This window comes from Trachypithecus francoisi, unplaced genomic scaffold (genome assembly GCF_009764315.1).
Source record: "Trachypithecus francoisi isolate TF-2019V2 unplaced genomic scaffold, Tfra_2.0 Lachesis_group12, whole genome shotgun sequence".
Classification (NCBI taxonomy): domain Eukaryota; kingdom Metazoa; phylum Chordata; class Mammalia; order Primates; family Cercopithecidae; genus Trachypithecus; species Trachypithecus francoisi.
This window is the reverse complement of record NW_022681457.1, coordinates 15,410,291-15,425,831: the sequence shown is the minus strand read 5'-3', so window position 1 is coordinate 15,425,831 and position 15,541 is coordinate 15,410,291. Positions and strand designations below refer to the sequence as shown.

The 15,541-nt window shown below is 47.6% G+C and overlaps 1 protein-coding gene across 1 annotated transcript; it reads right to left on the bottom strand.

Annotated features, from left to right (window-relative positions):
• Positions 1–1,262: 1,262 nt before the first annotated feature.
• Positions 1,263–13,054, bottom strand: LOC117091928 (putative pregnancy-specific beta-1-glycoprotein 7). The gene is given in 5 exon segments (XM_033224910.1): positions 1,263–1,555; positions 1,952–2,230; positions 4,951–5,229; positions 10,764–11,123; positions 12,636–13,054. Coding segments are annotated over 5 exon segments (1,275 nt in total). The 5' UTR covers positions 12,700–13,054.
• Between the last annotated feature and the right edge of the window lie 2,487 nt (positions 13,055–15,541).

Genomic DNA, 15,541 nt, shown 5'->3' with positions numbered 1-15,541 from the left:
ATATTTGCACATTGATGTTCAGAGAAGCATTACTCACAATAGCCAAAAAATGGAAACAACGGAAAAGTCCATTGAAAGATAAGTGGGTAGGCAAATGAGGTATATCTATACATCGAAAAATGTTATTCAACCTTAAAAAGGAATAAAAGTCAATACATCATGCAAAATGGATTAACTTTGAAGACATTATGCTAACTGAAATAAGCCAGACACAAAAGGATAATTATTATATAATTCCATTTATAAAAGATAGAATAGCCAGTTACATAGAGACAGAAAGTAGAATGGTGGGTGCTAAGGGTTAGGGGGAGAAGGAGTGAGAGTTACTGTTTATTGGGTACAGAGGTTTAATATGGTAAAAGGAAAAAGTTCTGGAAATGGATAGTGTGATGGTTACACAACACTAAATTGCACACTTAGAAATAGTTAATGATAAGTCTTATATTAGATATATATAAAGTGTCCTGGTAGTCTTACACTCTATAAATACACACTTTTTGGCATTGCCCCTTTCCTGCCATGCAGAGCCCCAGAGGTGAATCTCCCTATTTCTCCAAGTGTGCATCACTCACTGTCCTCTGTGCTGTGTCCCACGTGCTGTGCCCACAGCCTCATACAGCTGGTGACTTCAGAGCCAGGACACAGCTCAAGAGTCTGCCCCGAGGCTCCCTCTCTTCTTATTTCCCTGCAGCCTAGGCTTCACTTCAACTGGCAGCTCGATTTAGCCGAATTCAGGACAGGCCACCAGGGCTCTTTCTCCACACATGCTGGTCCCACCCTAGGTGGAGTCAGGCAGGGCCAGTCACTGGAGAAGCCTGGATCAGAGCAGGAAGCAGTCTGAGCTGCTCCTCTCTCATCCAAGGTGCTTCCTCCTCTCATTTGGGGGAAAAATGTGAGCTTGTTTCAAAGCCTCAGATGTTCCTTGTAGCCCATGGAGTAGGTAAAAGGAAACAAAGACGTGGCAGAAAGGGATGTGTTGGTGACAGCGAGAAGCAACGTGACCTTGAGGACTCTCCTTCTTTTTCCTCTGTGAAGCCTCTTCCAACACATAGGGCTCAGGGCTGAAAAAGCCCCCTCCCTACCTTTCTTAGACTGGACACAAAGTCAGCCATGAGAAAACAGGAAAACAAGGAGAAAAGAGTCTGTAGAGACAAATTGTGAGGGTTCAAGAGGAGAAGTTAGGATTTGCTTCTGCCCATGGGACACAGACTGTGAATAAAAATGTTTTCCTGACTCTTCTCTGAAAGCCAGATAGACTCCACCTAAAACCCTATTGCCAATGATGCAGGGATCCACTTACCAGAGACTCTGATCATCTTGAATGTGGAACGTTCGCTGCCAGTGGCTGAGTTATGAGCAGAGCAACCATAGAGCCCACTATGCTTTGTAGTAATTTGGGGGATATAGAGCCTTAGTCCTGATTGCAGAAACTTCCCATTTATTGTCCAAGTATACTGTGCCCGTGGATTAGAGTACGCGAAGCATGACAAGTAGAGGTTTTGTCCTGAACCATAGTTGATCAATGTGGGGAAAATCTTGGGGACATCTGGACCATCTGGAGTAAAGGGAATAAAGCCACAGGTGATGTCATCCAAGGGAAGGGGATGCTTCTGGTCTCTTAAATTGACACAGTGTCCCCCTGAGCCAAGACACACCCTCAAGTCCCAGCCAAACCCCTTCTGTGTTCACTGAGCCAAGGCCTGAGGTATTCACCTGTTTCTCCCATCACAGGTTTTAGACCCCAAGTCTCCCATGACAAGAGCATCCCCTCCCCTTATATTCTTGGTTAAGGCTGTGCCTACCCAGGTTTTCCCAGGGCAGGGAGTCATGTCCCGCTCGGGTGTCCAGAAATAAAATTGTCTGTAAGTGGACCTGAGACAGACTGAGATGTCTGGTCTCTGTTCGTTTGGATTTAAGCTGGTGGCCTGGCCCACAGAGGAAACAAAGATACAGAGGACATCCAGGGTGACTGGGTCACTGCGGGTGCTACCAACTCGGTCCCATATTTCACATTCATAGGTTCCTGTGTCATTTCTTGTGACATTGGGTACAATGAGGATCCTGTTTTCACCAGGTTGCTTTAGCCTGGGACTGACCGGGAGGCTTTGACCATTTACCCACCACATGTAGGTGTAGCCCTGAGTCTTAGGTTCACAAGTTAAGGCTTCAGAATTCTAATTCTCCATGGGGTTGAAGTTTTTGCTGGTGATGTAGGACTTGGGAAGCTCTGCTGTGTGGACAACAGAGAGAAGATTGTCTGGTGTGGCACCTTTGATTCCTCCACAGACATCCTTCAATCAGAGTTGGCATCCCCCACGTCTCAGCCCACCTGAGTCCTTGAAAGTCAACAGTTGGTGCGTGTGTCATAAGACAGATGCATGATGATCTAAGGGCTCAAAGACTGTGAGGCTGCCTGCTCTGTCTTAGGGAAGCACAGACTTTCTCAAGTGTGAATTGAGCAGCACTGTTGGGTCATGGACAGACACATCAGTGGGAGTCACAGGCCCAAGTACCACTCCCAGTCCCTCTCTAATCAGCTCGCAGGCTGGCTCACCTTGGATTCCTTACCTGGAATGTGCAACTGCTGTGCCCCTTCCAAATTCCTTCCTACTTTGCCCCCTAGATGTGATTTCTCTGCAGCTTCCATTTCCAAGGATATTCTGGAGATGAGTAATAATGGGACTTCCCATTGTCCTGAAACCCTGAAGATACTGAGCAGCCTGGCCTGGGACTGGATGTTTCAGCAGAAATAAGACAGGGGAGACCAGAGTCAAGCCTGGAGGTCAGTTCAGTCATCAGGCAGTGGAGGCACAAGGTGGGGCAGTTTTTTGCAGGTGTTTCATGATGACTTACTTGAGCCAGTGACCTCCAAAGATAGAGCAGAGTGCAAGGAATGATCTAGAAAGAGTGAAGGGGACAGGCAAGAGCTGGTGGCTTTGGAGCAGAACCATGTTCCCTGTTTTGGGTTCTTTAAGTTTCCTCTCCTTCTGCAGAGGACAGGTGAGGACTATGTGGATCTTTCCAGAAACACATGTGGACATTTGCAAATGCAGAACTGACTGGTGGAAAGGGTGGGAATGAACTGCTGGAAATCTGGTTCTCATGGACCATGTGTGTTTGATGGATATGAGACAAATTTGGGGAGAAGTTTTGCAAATATTTTCTTTCATTGGACCCTCTACTCTCCGATTCCATTTGTTTGACTACTCTAGGGACCTCATGTAAGTGGATTCCAGAATGAATCTGAGAGGCGACTGCCGGTTGCCAGGAGCTGGGATTGGGGAGAATCAGAAGTTGTTCATGGGTGTGCAAGTTGAGTTATGCAAGACGAGGGGATTCTAGAGATCTGCTGTACAGCTTGATGCCTACCATTCTCACAAACTGAGTATTTCTTATGCATAAGACTTAGGACAAAAAGTGTTTTGGATTTCTGACATTTCTTGATTCTGAAATATTTGTCGTATAGTTACTGGTTTAGCATCCCAAATCTGAAGGATTCAAAATCTGAAATGCTCCAGTGAACATTTCTTTTCAGCATCAGATTAGTACGCCAAAGTGGGAGGTGATAAGCCAAATACATTCTTGCCCCCCCCCTTTTTTTTCCTCTCACCACGTTTCTAGCTTGGTGATTAGTTTTTGGTCAATTCCATACTGGCCATGCTGCACTCGTATATTTTTGAAGGCTTTGGGATGTGAGAGAGGCTGATTGCTATTTTCTATGTCATCAAAACTTTCCACCTTTTCATGGTTGCATCTTTTTCTCAGTGTCTCTGTTGTGGCCATCATTAATAAGAGCCTGTCAGGTCAGATTTTGGACAGATTTTTGTAATTCTGCAAAAAATGTTACCGGGATTCTGGTAAGGGTTGTGTTGAATCTGGAGCTCACTTTGGGTAGTATTGTCTTACTAACAATATTGATTCTTCCAATCCATGAGAATGAAATGTCTTTCCATATATTGATGTCGTCTTTAATTTCTTTCAGTAATGTTTTGTAGTTTTCAGGGTATAACCCTTAGACCTTTTTGGTTAAACTTATTCCAAAATATTTTATTCCTTTTGATGTTAATGTGAATGGAAATTCTTTTCTGAATTTCCTTTCACATTGTTCATTGTTAGTGTATAGTCTAAAGAATGATCTAAAATGAGTGAAGGGTACACACAAAAGCTGGTGGTTTTGGAGAAGAAACATATTCCCTGTCCTGGAATTTTGATTTTCCCTCTCCCTTTGCAGAGGGCAGGTGGCTCTTCCCTGATAGCCAGATAGACTTCACTGGAAAACATATTGCCAATGCTCCAGGGATCCACTTACCAGGGACTATGATCCTCTTGATTATGAGATTTGTTCCACCAGTGGCTGAGTTATGGATGAAACAGACATAGACCCCTCTATATGTTTTAGTGATTTGGGGGATAAAGAACACTTGTGCTGATTGCTGGAACTTCCCATCAATCAGCCAAGAATGCTCTGCCAGTGGGTGAGAGTCTGTGAGGCAGGAGAGCTTGGGGACTTCCCCTGTATGGTAATAGGTGTATGAAGAAGAAATGGTGGGGGCATCCAGGCCATCTGGAGCAAAGAGAATAAAGTCACAGGTGATGTTGTCAGAGGGAAGGGAAAATCCTGGTCTGTGGAAGGGCCACAGTAACCCTGTGAGCTAAGTCAGAATACTGAAGTCCCAGCCAAATCCCTGCTGTGTTCACTGATCTGGAGCCTAAGACATACACCCATTTCTCCCATCATAAGCTGTGGACCCTGATTCTCCCATGACAGGAGCAGCCTTTTCTCTCCCGTTGTTGATCAAGGCTAAGCCTACTCTTAGTACTCAATGCCAGCTTTGATGTCCAGGAGTAAAAGTCTCTGTACTTGGACCTGAGAGGGACTGGGAGACCTGGCCTCTAGCCATGTGTATTTGGGATGGCAGCCTGGCTCACAGAGGAACAGAAGATACTCACAGAGGAGATTCAGGGTGACTGGGTCACTGCGGCTGGAACTCACTGGGTTCTTCATTTCACATTCATAGGGTCCTGCAGTATCCTTTGTGACACCAAATATAACGAGGGTCCTGTTGTTTTCGGACAGCTGCAATGTGCGACTGTTAGGGAGGCTCTGACCATTTATCCACCACCGATAGCTTGCGTCCGGAGTGTCAGGATCACAGGATAAGATCACAGTCTCCACGGCCTCCCTGGGGTTGAAGTTGCTGCTGTTGATGGAGGGCTTGGGAGTCTCCACTGTGCAGATAACAGAGAGAAGATTGCCCTGTGTTGCACCTTTGATTCCTCCAAAGACATTTTTCAATCAGAGATGGCCTTTCCCACCTCTCAGCCCACCCAAGTCCTTAAAAGCCCATGGCAGGTGTGTGTGTTACAAGACAGATGCATGGCAATCTGAGGGCTCAGAGATTGTGAGGCTGCCTGCTTTATGTGGGAGAAGCACAGACTTTCTCAAGTGTGAATTGAGCAGCAGTATTAGGTCATGGAAAGACATGGGACCAGCAGTCACAGCCCCTGGTGCCTCTCTGAGTCCCTCCCTCTCCAACTGCCTGCCTGGCCCACCCTGTGGTCCTCACCTGGAGCATGCAGTGCTGGAATCTTCTTAGTTTCAGTCTTATTTTGCCCCCCAAGGTATGTTTTCTCTGCAGCTTCCCTTTCCAAGGATATCCTAGAGATGGATGATGGAACTTGCCATTGTCCTTAAACCCTTTGGGTACCGGGAAGCCTGGCCTGTTATTGTGTACTTCAGCAGAAATAACACAGGGTAGATCAGAATCAAGCCTGGAGGTCAGTTCAGTCATCAGGCAGTGAAGCCACAAGTTGGGGCAGTTTTCCCTGCTGTCTCATAGTGACTGACTTGAGCCAGTGACCTCTAAAGATAGAGCAGAGTCCAAGGGATGACCTACAAAGAGTGAAGGCGACAGGCAAGAGCTGATAGCTTTGGACCAAGACCATGTTCCCTGTCCTATGTCCATGATGCTCCCTTCCCCATGTAGAGGGCAGGTGAGGACCATGTGTATCTTTCTAGAAATACATGTGGATGCTTGCAAATGCAGAACTGATTGGTGGAAAGGGCGAACTTGAAGTGATGGTGGAAATCTGGCCCTCATATGGGTTTGGTGACTATTAGACCAATATTTGGGAAGAAATCTTGCAGATGCTTTCTCTCATTAGACATTCTACTCTCTGATTCTGTGAGTTTGACTACTCTATGTACCTCATCTCAGTGGATTCCAGAGTGAATCAGAGAGTAGAATAGTAGTTTCCAGGAGCTGGGATTGGGGGAATAGGGCATTGTTCCGTGGGTGTGCGCTTTCAGTTATGCAGGATGAGGAGGTTCTAGAGATCTCCTGTACAGCTTCATGCCTATAGTTCATACAGATAAAGTGTTCCTTATGCAGAAAGCTTAAAACCAAGTGTTTTGGATGTCTAACTTTTTTTTTATTTTGGAATATTTGCAGTAGATGTACTGGTTTAGCATCCCAAATCTGAAAAATTTAAAATCCAAAATGCTCCAGTGAGCACTTCTTTTTAGCATCACATCAGTGGTCAGAAGTGTTGGATTCTGGAGCATTTCAGATTTTGGATTTCTGGATTTGGGATGCTCAATTTGTAATACTGTAATTTTTGCATAAAATGTCAGGAGTTTAGAACTCATGCTACGTTCTGACTCTAGTAACAAAACAGAAAAAGATTTGGAGGAAACATTAAAAGGTTGTCATAAGTGGAAAGTTTTACTGATGGTCGAAACATCTAAGATCAATTTCTGGTAGTAGTATTTGTCTTGATACCCAATTAAGGTTTAGGTGTGCCATGAATTCCAGCAGGATCACATTATGCTCTAGGAAAGATGCCAAAGATAATTTGAAAATAGTAAGTCCTTTAGTAGAGAGAGTCCCGTTAAAAGGACAGAACTGGTCAGTGTGTCAATTACATAAAGGGAGGAATGATGCTGAATTAAAAGAAGTGATGTGTGTTATGTTAGTAAATATAGAAAGAGCTCCCTGTTCCTAATTTCTGTGTAGAGTTAGGAAAAATGGAGAAGAGCCCAAAACAGGTATGTGAAATGCTTTCTTCATTTTCTCTCAACCTCAGGAAATACAACTAGAGTTTCAGTTTGTGTGAATTAGGAAGAGTCTAAGTGAGATGCCCATGGCTCATGTGTCCCCCACATGAAGAACCCCAACTTATGAAAATGGCATCATCATGAGGAAACAATCATATGTTGCACAGGCAGTAAAATCACCAGATAGTACCCACCTGGCCACCTCCAACAGGTCCCAAAACCACCAGTATTCCCATTACATGTATGTTACAGCCTTGGTCATTGTCCCACAAGTACAACATTTAAAAATTGCTATTGTCAATACAAAATGTTAAATATGAAGTTGAATATGTTGTTCCACTTTTTTTTACCATCACTTTTTTTGAATTTTCCTGTTTCAGTTTTGGAAGATTCTATTGACACATCCTCAAGCTAGGTATTCTTTCCTCAGCTGTGTGCATTCTACCAGTAAACATCAAAAGCATTCTTCATTTCTCTAACAGAACTTTTTTTAAAAAAAATTTCTGAGATGGAGTCTTGCTCTGTTGCCCAGTCTGGAGTGCAGTGGCACGATCTTGGCTCACTGCAAGCTCCGCCTCCTGTGTTGACACCATTATCCTGCCTCAGCCTCCCGAAGAGCTGGGACTACAGGTGCCTGGAACCACGCCTGCCTAAATTTTTTTGTATTTTTAGTGAAGATGGGGTCTCACCGTATTAGCCAGAATGGTCTTGATCTCCTGACCTCATGATTCACCTGCGTTGGCCTCCCAAAGTGCTGGGATTACAGGCGTGAGCCACTGTGCCTGGCCATCTCTGAGGGATTTTAATGAGTTGTTGACTTTTGAGTTTGTTCAGGTTTTTACTTACTCTTAGAACTGAGTGACAAATTTCAAGCTTGTTATATGCCTGACAAGAAACCAGAAGTCTCTAGGAAGTGACTGGAGAATGTGAGCTCCATAGTAGGTTGAGGATGCAGTCACGAACGAAATGGGTGAAATCAGCCCATGGGCTTTGGAGACAGCAGTCCTGTCCAGCCTATGACACCCTGGTGAGTCAGTGCAACGATTCCAACAGTGACAGCAAACTGGCATGGCTGACTCCATCTGGCATCTAGTCTCATACTGGCTGTCCTCACTTATTCTTGGACATAGGCCAGGCTAACCATGGGAGGAATTTAGTTTATGGTTTAACTTTGAAGCAAGAATGATAATAGTTCCTCCCTAAAACTAATACCCTTATTTTGCCCAGGGATTGCCTTTGTAAAACTGGTGAAAGACCATGAGAGTAAGATTATAGGAGGGAACTGAATTCTGCTAAAATGTAGGCACAGTTTCTATAATCCCTTACTTCTCAAATGTCATTTGGCCAGAGTTTACAAAATTTGTAACTAATTGCTCCTATAGATAACATCACTATTGTAGAACCTGAGATTGGTCTTTTGAGATGTTTCTCATTCTTTGCATTCTGGCAACCCACTGATCTCATCCATACTCATGACTAGGGGCTCAGCCAGTCATGTGGTCCCCACCTAGAGTCAGATTCAAGCACAAACAGATCATTTCCCTCCGCCCGCATGATTCCATCCCCAAACAATCAGCAGTACCCATTTTTTAGTCCTGTGCCCCTGAAACTATGCTTGAAAATCTCTAACCCCTGATCCACTAAGGAGGCTGATTTGAGTAATAATAAACCTCTGTCCTCCTGTTGGCAGACTTGGAGTCATTAAAATCTTCATTTACTGCAAATCACCATCTGGATCCAGCCTCACAAAGGGAAAGAGCCCTGGATTGGCATAGAGTGGAAGCTTATTCTCTTAGTGACCTGGGGACACCAGCTCAAGATGAAGCCTGGCAGGAGTGGCAACTCCAGGTGATTTCTGTGCCTTTCCCATTTCCTGGGACATGGGCCATTCCACAGTGTTAGCAGGAAGGGAATAGGACAGTCAGCCTAGTTAGAGGGAGTGTCTGGGGAAGGCCTCGGGGTGCAGGAAGAAGCTGTGCAGGACAGGGCTTGCCAGTTAGAATGAAGTTGGAGGAAGATGAGGGACACAGAGAAGCAGAGAGAGGCAGACACAGCATGGCAGTGAACAGTGGGGGCTACAGTGACTTCAGAGACCCCAGGGACTAGGTGTCCCCATTTCCACAGTCCAGGACCAGAGAGCCCTGAAAACCCTCCAGTGCCCAAGGAACTTCAGAGTTACATGAGGTAGGGTGTCTTTAATGGCAAGAGGTAGTGGGGGGATGAATCATGGGCGTCAGCCTCTGAAGGAGAAGGAACAGGTGTGGCTAGAACCTCCTAGGATTCTACATCTGAGATCCAGTCTCTAAAGAGGTTATGGATCATTCATTTCTTCATTTAATTCCTTCATTTGTTATGTGAGAGCACCTGAGTGTGTGTCTGTCACTGGACTTGAGCTGGTGGGGGGTGTGAGTGGGGAAAGAATACAAGCTCCTCTCCTTTATCTTGTCATGCCAGTGACATGGACACTTTGGGAAACACAGGATTTGAGGTTCAGTGATAGGGCTTAAGATCTGAGGGTGAGGCCTGGACATTTTTTGCACTGACTCTGACAGTTGAGGCAGGTGATTTAGTTCTGGAGAACAGACTAATCAGCTGACCATTTGCTCTCACTCCTCTGAGGTTTGGATGCCTAAGAAGAGAGGATTTGAGCCAATAAATGACTATGGGGTCCTTGGAACCCAATAAGCCCTCACTTCTGGTGGAGGAGAGGATGGGCCTGTGGCTGCAGACAGACCTCATGTGACCCTGATCTGCCTTTTGTGTTTGTGTGACTCTGGTTCAGTGACTGTACCTTCCTGTGCCTCAGTTTTCTCTCAGTCATATAAGCTAACTGGCAAATGGACTGTGACTTTTCGTGCTATCAGTGAATAAATTTTAAATTATTCACAGTCACCTGACCTAATGGTTGGCACAGTGGAGGTGTTCACACAAACAGCATTTATTATTATTCACTTCCATGAGAGAACACCTTTAGGTCTGATCCCTGTGGATAAGCTGCTGCCAAGTACATTTTCTCTCTTCTGTTTCTGTTTCTGGGGACATTATATTTTCTGTGGAGGGTCCTGAGCCTCACAAGGCAGTTGGCTGATGGCCTACAAAGCTTGTCTTTCTGTCCTCTTCACTCTGAGTCTCCGGTGAAGAAAGCTCTGTCCTTGCCTAGATGAGGCTCTGAGGGCTGAACCCTGGCTGGTGAGCAGCTCCAGGAGACACAGTCCTCAGACAGCTGGTAAATCCTTGGTCCCAGTAAGCCCTGCCACAACCCAGCCCTGGCACAGGTTCGTCAGCTTTATCTGGAGTAAGGATTTAGGGATGGGGTCTGGGGTTGAGGCTTCTAGGACTGAGCTTCTCTGATCTCAAGGGGCCTCTTAGGCAAAGCCCTAGTCAGTTCTCCAGGGTCTTTCTCAGGGTCAAGTTTATGAAGAGGGCATGAGGTGCTTGGCTGAGACTGATCTCCTCCTGCTGAGCACCCCCCATCATACTGTCCTTCCTGTGCAGCAAGTGTCTGCAGGGTCTGGAGGCAGGAAAGGAATTCTGATCTGCTGAAGTTTGTCTCCTCTGTGTGTGTCCTGCACTAAATGCCAAAACCCCAACATGGGACATAATGCAGAGAGGGACACAGGCACAGTCTAGGCCTGACAATCCTGTGTGTGCAAAGTAGAAGTGACCCCTGCCCCCCAACACCCAGGGATCATGTGGAATCACTCACGGTATAAGGTGAAATGTCCAGTTACTCCTTCAGTCCTATCACCTCGCTTTATGATTTTTATGGTGTAGGATCCTGTGTCCTTCTGGGTGACATTCTGGATCAGCAGGGATGCATTGGAATATACTGTTTCTCGTCCACTGTATGCAGGCCCAAATATAATTATTTCAGTGTCTATTGTATATGCTGTAATGTAATGGTAGAGGTCCATTATTTGCCCTTTGTACCAGATGTAGCCAGTAAGATTCTGGGGCAAATTGTGGACAAGTAGAAGAACATCCTTCCCCTCAGAAACTTTGGTTGGCTGGGCTTCAATCGTGACTTGAGCAGTGGTGGGCGGGTTCCAGAAGATTAAAAGTAATGCTAGGAGGTGGAGAGAGCATCGGTCAATATTGAGACCTATGTATGGGGGTGAAAGCATTGGGCCCTGGGTCCTGAGAAGATCTCTTCAATCATCAGCCTTGAAGATACACACACACCCCAGTAGGACAGTAGGACACATGCACACCCCTTTGTGAATGTGTGTGTGTGTGTGTCCTACTATCCTACTGGGTGAAGGTCAGCAGCATGACCCCCATTCCTTCAACCCTTCTGACCTTGGCATTTTTCTGTTTGGAATCCTCTTCCCCAGAGATCTTCATGGCTCCCTCCACAACACCCTCAGGTCCTGCTCACATCAGGGCATCCTTAGACTTCTTTCCTGACACCTCCTTCAGACACCCTGGGTCTTCCCTTTCTGATGTTTCCCTGCTCTGCTCCCTCCAGAGCACTTGTCAACACCTGACCTCACATTCTAGATCTCTTTGCATGTCTGTCTTCCTCCCCATGACAATGTGAGCTCCGTGAGGACAGGGACTTTTATGATCTTGGTTGCACCCCAGTGCCTGGGACAGGCTGCAGACTTTTGTAGATGTGAGAGTTCCCAGGGCCCTCCATGCCTGCGTTGTTTCTTTTCTTTCCCCAATTGTAGAGGTTTTTTTGCTAGGGACAGTGTTTCATGCCCTGCTTATATTTTCATTTGAAGTGTCATCTGATAATAGTTATTGTTATCATTTTACAAAATGTGGTGTCCAGTGCTGATTAACATGGAAAACAGAACACTTGAGATTTTCCTACCTCTTATCAATTCTGGTTCAATGTGATTTTCCTGTTTTAGCCCCTGTCCCTCTCTGGTATATTTTCCCCTATCTAGGCTCCAACAGAACCTTCTTTCCTGTTTTTTGTTTTTTCTTCCTTCCTTTCTTTCTTTCTTTTTTTGAGATGGAATCTCATACTGTTTCCCAGGGTGGCATGCAGTGGCGCCATCTCGGCTCACTGCAACCTCTGCCTCCCAGGTTCATGCAAACCTCCTGCCTCAGCCTCCCAAGTAGTTAGGATTACAGGAGCACACCACCACACCTGGTTAATTTTTTTTGTATTTTTAGTAGAGACGGGGCTTCACTGTGTTGACCAGACTGGTATTGAACTCCTGAACTCACGATCCGCCCACCTCAGCCTCCCAAAATGCTGGCTTCTTTTATTTCTTTTCTTTTTTTTTTTTTTTTTGAGACGGAGTCTCGCTCTGCCGCCCAGGCTGGAGTGCAGTGGCCGGGTCTCAGCTCACTGCAAGCTCCGCCTCCTGGTTTACGCCATTCTCCTGCCTCAGCCTCCCAAGCAGCTGGGACTACAGGCGCCACCACGTCGCCCGGCTAGTTTTTGTATTTTTTAGTAGAGACGGGGTTTCATCATGTTAGCCAGGATGGTCTCGATCTCCTGACCTCGTGATCCACCCGTCTCGGCCTTCTTTTATTTCTTAGAACCCCATCCTCTCCAGGAAACCCCATCCAATCATTCTGCTTCCTCTTCCTGTGTTCTCCCAGGAAGTTCTCTCCTCACCTGTGAGTAGGAGCTCCTTTCTGGTGATGTGCAGTGTGCAGGGAGGGTCTGAGAGGGGCCCCATGGCCTGTGCTGCCTGCGTCTTCTCTGTGGAGATGAGCCCGGGATCCAGAAACTTTCTGGGCAAGGCTGTCTGCTGTGCTGTCCTTCCTCCTTCTGTGCTGAGCCTCTTCCCCGGGCAGGAGCACTTCTCAGGCTCATGGGCGGGGTCTGTGCCCAGGACATCTCTCTGTTCCCTCCCCTCTCAGTCCTGCCTCCTTGTCCCTCCTTCTCTTTTTCCTTTTGTCTGTGTGTCAGGTCCCTGGGAATTGTGGAGGCCTCTGTCTTTTTCAGCAGTGATTCTGTCACCATACCTCAATGCACACTGTGTGCAGAAACACAAACACACACACAAAAGAGACACACGCAGACACACACAGTCACACACATACCCTGTATGTTGGAGAAGCACAGTCCTGGGCCTCAGGCTCCTGTTGTCCCCATGGGTCTGGGTCTGGGTGCACATTCACACCCTTTGCCCTCTTTCCTCCCCATCTGGCTCTCACCTTCAATGCAGGAGGCTGGAGCTGCACCAGATCCCTGTCACAGGGACACCCCATTGTGCTGTGGGTGAGTTGTGTGTCGCCTGGTGACAGGGACCCTTCCTTTCTTTAATTGTGTCTCACTTGGCTGCAGCTTCCAAGGATGGATATTCAGGACCTGGGTGTCCCAGAGGAAACTATGCTTCCTGGACCTGTGCAGAGTGACTCTCTCATGCCTCTTGGGAGGAGAGGCCTGTGGTGGTTGCTCAGTGGGGGCTGTGAGTCCCATGGTCAAAGAGACGGTTCTCAGTCACTCTATTGCTCCCTGGGGTCTTGTGGCTGAACTGGAGCTCAGGATTTCTCATTTGTTCCTGACCATCTTTGGTGTCCTCTCTTCTCTGTCCAGCTGTTTATTCCTTGATTACCACACCTTCCCCCTGGTGGTGCAGGAGGAAGTGGGACGTTACCCAGGAACCACGTGGAACATGGCTCCTTGAGATGCAAGAAGGGGAGCCTGGGACACAGCGGGGTTTCAGAGCTGGAGAGATTCATCCCGACTTACTCCGCGGTCATGATGGGCTCAGCCCTCCGTGTGCTGACATACGGAGGGGTATGTCCTGAGGGTTTTGACCTGGCCAAGCTGCTCTCTGTAGAGGAGGAACAGGCAGTCGCCAGAGAGCCTGTCTGGAGGGACGCTGCTCACCCCTGAGAGGGCGGGTGGGGGTGAGTTGTGTTCTGGGAGCCAATAGCAATAATACCCCCTTCTCCTGACTGGGACACAGAAGAGGTTTGTCTTCCCAAGGGTCAGCCGGGGGTAGGTGACCACATCCTGGATGGTGTCTGTGTGTGACCATCGCATGCGCTCTGAACCCCACAGGGTGCAGCGGGCAGACAGGTCACAGGGTGCCTGACTGATTCCCGGGGAGTCTGTGGACCCTCAGGCAGCCGCTGTTCTGTGTCAGCGCTAAGCTTGGCCTGGGATGCCCCAGAAAACAGAACAGATGGAGCAGGGGCGGGCATTTAGGGAGCAGTGACAGAAAGAGTTGATTAGGATGGAGGGAGGTCACGGGGGGGGGGGGGGTGCGCCCAGTGTGGCGTCTCGTGCACCAGCGCTGCCCTGGGAGATGTCTTTTTAGCTGATCCCAGGGAAGGAGCAGGTGTGTGGGGCAGGAGCTGCCTGCAGAGGGAGTGATGTCAGGTGGGGGCCTCCAGGTCAGGGAGGACCTGACAGAGTCCATGTGGGGGGCATGGAGGGCGCTGAGGACTTATCCCGAGGTGACCCTGGTGAGGGTGGACCCTTCTCGGTTTTGGGTTCTCCTGAGGGAGGTCTGCATCCCCTCGGATCCAGGCTGGGAGGGACTCTGCCGCCCTCTGGTGGACAGCAAGGGAAGTGTGGGTGGCCCTAGTCCTAGGCCAGGCTGCGTGTTTTATTCCGCAAGGATCTGCACATTTCACATGGGGTCACCCATATGTTATGTTGCAGCTCCATCACCTTCCAGCCCCGTGAGTGCCAATCTCTGTGGCTCTACATTCACTGTTCTCCCTCTTTCACAATCGGATGTCCGAAACACAGATTTTTGTCAACTTCTGTGAATTTGTGTTTCTAGGCGGCACTGTGTATACCCTGGGGGCAGTGATGTCTGGGGCTGAGCACTGCACATGGGCTTGGGAGGAGGAGAGGGAACAGCAGGGTGGGAGGATCAATGCCAGGGCAGCAGGGACAAGTAATTTTCATTTTGTCATTCCCAGGGACCAGAACCCAGGATTCTGACTCCAGGGCACAGTACCACACCCTACTGGTGTCCCTGGATGTCATGAGTGCTCATAGTGTCATGTTGCCTTGGCATTCATTTTTTAAGGTGTAAGTTTTTTGCCTAACATCAGAGGCAGGCCTTGGTCACCATGGCAGTTTTCAATACTGTATCTGGTTCAAGTGGCTCCAGTTGGTGGCCAGAGAAAAAATCTTAGGGGCATCTCTCCTGCTTGGTGTGCTGGGCTCCCCTCTCTCCAGCTGCTTTCTTTAAATGGATAATTCTGACGTTTGCCCTCACATTTAAAGTGACCACTTGTCAGTCACAGCATGATCTCCTGGTCCCAGTGTTTGTTCTTGCTTTAAAGCCATCCATTAAAGCTCCCTGCTGGAAACCTGTCAGATAACACATGGACTTACTAAAGCCATTGGCTTTCTGGTCTCTTCTCTCCTCCCTTCCTGGGCTCACTAACCTCTGTATCTGTGGTCTCCAGTTGTGCCCTGTGCTCCCCAGTGTCTTTAAGTAGTAAAATCACTTACACTTTCACGTTGTGGTTGTATCACTATGGCCTTACATGCCATCCAGGGCCTGACATCGAGGCTGCCCTATGGGACCTGTGCTGGTTGAGCCCCTG